This window comes from Homarus americanus, unplaced genomic scaffold (assembly GCF_018991925.1).
Source record: "Homarus americanus isolate GMGI-L3 unplaced genomic scaffold, GMGI_Hamer_2.0 scaffold55640, whole genome shotgun sequence".
Classification (NCBI taxonomy): Eukaryota; Metazoa; Arthropoda; class Malacostraca; order Decapoda; family Nephropidae; genus Homarus; species Homarus americanus.
In genome coordinates, this window is record NW_024713650.1 from 1842241 (window position 1) to 1847803 (window position 5563).

Here is a 5563-nt window from a genome sequence, read left to right on the forward strand (position 1 = left end):
TATTAGTCATATAATGGTGGGTATTGGACGTATAATGGTGGGTATTGGACGTATAATGGTGGAGTATTGGACGTATAATGGTGAATTATTGGACGTATAATGGTGGGTATTGGACGTATAATGGTGGAGTATTGGACGTATAATGGTGAGTATTGGATATATAATGGTGGGTATTAGTCTCTAGTATATTGGTGGGTATTGGACGTATAATGGTGGGTATTGGACGTATAATGGTGCTTGGGTATTAGTCGTATAATGGTGGGTATTGGATATAATAGGGTGGGTATTGGATATAATGGTGGGTATTGGACGTATAATGGTGGGTATTGGACGTATATTAATTGGAGTATTGGACGTATAATTGTGGGTATTAGTCGTATAATGGTGGGTATTGGACGTATAATGGTGGGTATTGGATAATATAATAGGTGGTGTGCTGGACATAATGGGTGAATTATTGGACGTATAATGGTGGGTATTAGTCGTATAATGGTGGGTATTGGACGTATAATGGTGGGTATTGGACGTATAATGGTGGGTATTGGACGTATAATGGTGGGTATTGGACGTATAATGGTGGGTATTGGACGTATAATGGTGGGTATTGGACGTATAATGGTGGGTATTGGACGTATAATGGTGGGTATTGGACGTATAATGGTGGGTATTGGACGTATAATGGTGGGTATTAGTCGTATAATGGTGGGTATTGGACGTATAATGGTGGGTATTAGTCGTATAATGGTGGGTATTGGACGTATAATGGTGGGTATTGGACGTATAATGGTGGGTATTGGACGTATAATGACAAAACTCAATGTGTTGTATGTATATGCGTCTGTCTAAACTCTTATTGCGTCTTAACCACAGGACAAATGCCAGTGTAGGCAATAACCGGGCAGAAGTTCGTCTAGGTAGGAGAACGCCAGGGACTGATCATAGCTCGTGTTGACATTATTTTGGCACTGGTGTGGGTTGCCACTCTATGGTTGCTCCTGTTGTGTACAGAACTGTAATCCATGACCAGTACACGATGCATACCTGAAATAGATAGATAGTTATATATAGGTGATGATCATTATATAAGATGATAGGTAATTATATATATATATTTTGGATGTATAATATATATGGTGGATAATTACTGTAATGATGCGTATTGAAATGCCAAGTATGTTGTTAATGCAAGGGGTCTTAACTGCCTGAAGGTGTGACAAGAGGTCATTAACTACCTGAGGGCGTGGCAGAAGATCTTTGCCTACCTGAGGGCGTGGCAAGGTTCTTAACTACCTGAGGGCGTGATAAAATGTCTTTAACTACCTCAGGGCGTGGCAGGTGGTCATTAACTACCTGAGGGCGTGGCAGGAGGTCTTAGTTACCTGAGGGCGTGGGGGATGAAGGCGTTCTCGTGGATGCCAGTAAACAGGTGGGAGTGTGGGCCCCTGGCGTACAGGATGACGTCCTCGCCTGCGTGGTTTGAGGAGGTCAGCGGTACGGCAGCTGCCCCGGCGTAGTGTGGGTTAGCTGTGGAGGTAGGCAGGGTTAGGTGTGGTTAGAAGTATTAGCTGTGGGGGTAGAGATGATTAGCTAACCTAGCCTAACCTAACAAACACAAGGTAAGACTCACAAAAGACTCACAATGACTCACAAAAGACTCACAATAACTCACTAAACTCACTCAAGGGTTAAGACTCACACACAGGATACTCACTATAATCTTCGAGGGATGGGTCAGGTCGCTCGCCGTTCACTTCCCCGCGGTAACCAGGCCCTTGTGTATACAGGAGGGCGGTGAAGGGCATCCCGTCCACGTTGGAGTAGTCGCCCAGGTCTGTGTGTGTGATGGTTAGGTTAGTTTTGTTGTGTCTCTCTGTCACACACCGAAAACTCATCCAACACATCAACCCCCCCCCCTCTCTCTCTCTCTCTCTCTCTCTCTCTCACTCATCCAACACATCAACCCCCCCTCTCTCTCTCTCTCTCACTCACCCAACACATCAGCCCCTCTCTCCTGGTAGCCATTGATCACCAGGGGCTGGGAGTGGTCGGCGGTAACAATAATAAGGGTCTCCTCCGGGTCGGTGACGGAGGCGGCGTAGGAGATGGCCTTCTCAAATTCCAGGGCCTCCTCTATGGCTGACCTGTACTCGTTCTTGTGGTGGGCGAGGTCGATGTTGCCTCCTGAGGGAGATGAATGAGGGAGGGAGAGGTTAACAGGGAGATAAATAGGTAGATAGGTGGATAGGTAGGAAGATAGATAGGTAGATAGACAGTTTGATAGGTCGATAGAGACGTAGGTACTAGATAGATTAGATAATGTAAAAAATATATCTCCTTACATTTACTTAACATGATCTCCGGGTACTCAGAATTATAAGTATGTAGTATTAACTGTCTGACTAAAAGTGGAGGATGACTGGAGGAGGAGAAGGAGGAGGGTTATGACTGGAGGAGAAGGGCCATAACTGGAGGCTGACCTTCAACAAAGAGGAAGTAGCCGTTGTCATCTCGCTGGAGTATCTCAATGGCGGCCTTAGCCATCTCCTGCAGGGTCGGGTTGCTGGGCTCCTTGTCTATAGCCCAGCCCATGTGGCCCCAGTCAAACAGCCCTGTTAAGTGTTGTATATACCATTAGTTACTGTACTGTTACTCACTATCACTAGTTACCGTCACTCACTCACTTACCCTCCCACTCATCCACCCATTCACTCACTCACCAATATTTAGCTGATATATATAACCATAGAATACTCATCTTCCCCCCATTATAGTTTAGTTTACCCTTGAGTTATAGCCCCCACCAGTAGGATAACCTTACCCAGGAGGTAGTCGGTGTTGGCAGTGTCGACAGTGAGGAACTGGTCGCGGTTCCAGGTGTAGGTGGCATTACCCAGCTCCTGTTTATGGTTGAGCCAAGTCTCGATAAGATTCTTACCATCGTCACGTTTACCGCCGTCACCACCTTCAGGATCAACTACTCCCTTAGGTGTAAACTTCTGTCGTCCGCCACCCAGGATTACCTATGTACAGGCATCGTCGGTAGATGTTATCGTACAGTAATGACAAGTGAACTGTTGTTCTTTTGGGGGGGGTATCTTAGAACTGAACTTTGTCAATAATATTTAAAACCATGATTGTTCAAATGTGTTCCATCGCTTCTGAACAACTTTATACCACATAAAATTCTGGAATAAGTTTAGTAAAGGTCTAATGTTAGTAAGTTGTATAATGATGATAAAATAATGACAATGAAGACTAAACACTATAATGACGATGGTGATAAAATAACTTCAAAAAAATGATGATGAAGACAACATAATAAAACTAAAATAATGACAAACGGTAAACAAAAAAATAACAATGATGACGTCAGAGGCCTACCTTGATCTTGGACCCAGTGTCACCCAACACCAACTGCTCAGCGATGTCGTCACACTTCTCAGAGTCGTAATCATCGTCGTTAACATCATCGTCGTTCTCCCAGTGCCTGAAGACGACCACCAGCAGGTTATATGGGGAGGGGTTACGACCACATAAATCCACAACCACAAAAATTATAACCACATAGCCTCATACACGACCACATAACCTCATACACGGCCACATAACTTCACATACGGTCACATAACCTCACATACAGTCACATAACTTCACATACGACCTCATAGCTAACACGACCCCATGAATTACGACCACGAATTATTATTATTATTATTATTATTATTATTATTATTATTATTATTATTATTGTTGTTGTTGTTATTATTATTATTATTATTATTATTATTATTATTACATTCTGCTGAGAACTTGACTGACCTTTCGGCGGTGTGGGCGAAGGTTCCGGCGGGGGAGGCGTGGGTGACCCTGGTGACCGTCACGATGCCTGTTGACTTCCCAGCCTCCTGTGTACGGGTCACATGAGGTCATTATTAACACTTCCAGGTCACATAAGATCATTATTAATACCCCCAGGTCACATAAGGTCATTATTAACACCCCTAGGTCACATAAGGTCACCGATCATTGGCTGGAGGTGAGTTTTGATTGGAGGATGATGACAGGAGGAGCGTTATGATTGGGGGATAAAGAAGGAAGACAATATTAACTGATTTATTTAGCTACATTAATATAGATACAAAAACTCATTTACAGTTGGATAGACCGAAGGTTTGTCTCTGGAATCGAACCAGTGACCATTAGGACGTGAGGTGAGTGTTGTATCCACTCATCCACCGCATAATTAGATACACACACACACACACTCAAACACCCCCATACACACACTCTCAAACACCCTTACACACACACACACTCACCTGGAAATCAGTAAGGATGGACTTAGTATGGTACTTGGGAACATTCATGGCATCGCAGTCGTAGAGAAGCACGTTGGCGTCTACACCAATAGTCGCCTGGTTAGCCTTCACACCGTTGAGGTAAGCTGTAGCACTGGCGGCTGAGTCGGTCACCACCTTGTCTGAGCTGTAAGTCTGTAACAACGACACGGGGAGGCTGTATTGGCTGTCTGTTATGGTGTATTAAGGTGTTAGGAGTGGTAGGGAGTGTCATGTGGGGGTCTGGGAGGGTGTCAGGTGAGGTAGGGAGTGTCAGAATGAGTATGGAGGGGGTCAGAATGGGTATAGGGAGTGTCAGGTGTCGGGAAGGTGTCAAACTGAATAAAAAAACAATAAAAATAACACCACCTACCTTAATGAGACAACAGGTATAACAGGTGATGAAAAATAAACATAACCCTTGAAACCTTTTTCCTTGATTGTTTGTTTACCTTGATGAGGGTGGAGTAAGGGAACTTCTCATAGGCCATAACCTCATGCTCGTGGTTGCCTGTGAGGTGACCCTTGGCGAGGCGGGCGGCGGTGAGGGTGGAGATGGAGGTACCGTCCCCGAGGAAGAAGATAATGTTCTTGGCCTGCTTCACGATAGGGGTCTTATCGAGCTGACTTTGAAGTTCTTCTTGCATGTGTTTGTTCCAGTAAGCCGCGTCTGTGTGAGTGTGTCGTTAGGTTAGGTTGACTGTTTATTACAAATTCTGTTCAAGCCATACTGCTTTATACCCAAGTCACTAGGCACACACACACACACACACACACACACACACACACACACACACACACACACACACACACACACACACACAATTATCACTATTGACCTTCTCGACCTCGTTTGTAGATCTGCTCTGTTAAGCCTTATCACGTTGACGTGGTCATTTCCTTTATCTGTGGGACAGGAAAGGTCATCAGGGGGAAATGGGAGGTCATCAGGGGTAGGAAAAGGTTATTAGGTCAGAAAAGGTCAATGGGGGCAGGTGAGATCATCAGGGGGCAGAAAAGTCATCAGGGGGCAGATAAAATTGTCAGGGGGCAGGGGAGATCATCAGGGGGCAGAAAAGTCATCAGGGGGGGGCAAGGGGGAGTCTTAAATAATTAAAATAAGTTGGGTGACCTAAACTTTACACCCCCATAACACAAGCGATAAAACAGCAGTAAGTTAGCTCAAGTTATACTCACAGGGTGGGACCTTGTGCATCTCCCTGGGT

General features: G+C 44.8%; 1 protein-coding gene across 1 annotated transcript; it reads right to left on the minus strand.

The window, feature by feature from the left end:
• Positions 1 to 460: 460 nt before the first annotated feature.
• On the minus strand, positions 461 to 5025 carry LOC121874219 (membrane-bound alkaline phosphatase-like). Its single transcript, XM_042378267.1, has 10 exons — positions 4790 to 5025; positions 4320 to 4493; positions 3820 to 3905; positions 3382 to 3487; positions 2819 to 3020; positions 2478 to 2609; positions 1990 to 2181; positions 1712 to 1831; positions 1380 to 1524; positions 461 to 1041 (listed from the first exon to the last, which is right to left on the minus strand). Exons 1-10 carry the CDS (start codon positions 4982 to 4984, stop codon positions 984 to 986), a joined length of 1410 nt encoding a protein of 469 aa, XP_042234201.1. The 5' UTR covers positions 4985 to 5025; the 3' UTR covers positions 461 to 983.
• Between the last annotated feature and the right edge of the window lie 538 nt (positions 5026 to 5563).

Bases quoted from the DNA above. Each gene is read 5' to 3' on its own strand.
- LOC121874219 (XM_042378267.1), bottom strand. From the start codon at position 4,984: ATGCAAGAAGAACTTCAAAGTCAGCTCGATAAGACCCCTATCGTGAAG. The intron at 4,494-4,789 runs GTAAACAAACAA...TCGTTGTTACAG, and splicing joins CTTACTCCACCCTCATCAAG to ACTTACAGCTCAGACAAGGT. The intron at 1,042-1,379 runs GTAACTAAGACC...TATCTATTTCAG, and splicing joins TTCATCCCCCACGCCCTCAG to GTATGCATCGTGTACTGGTC.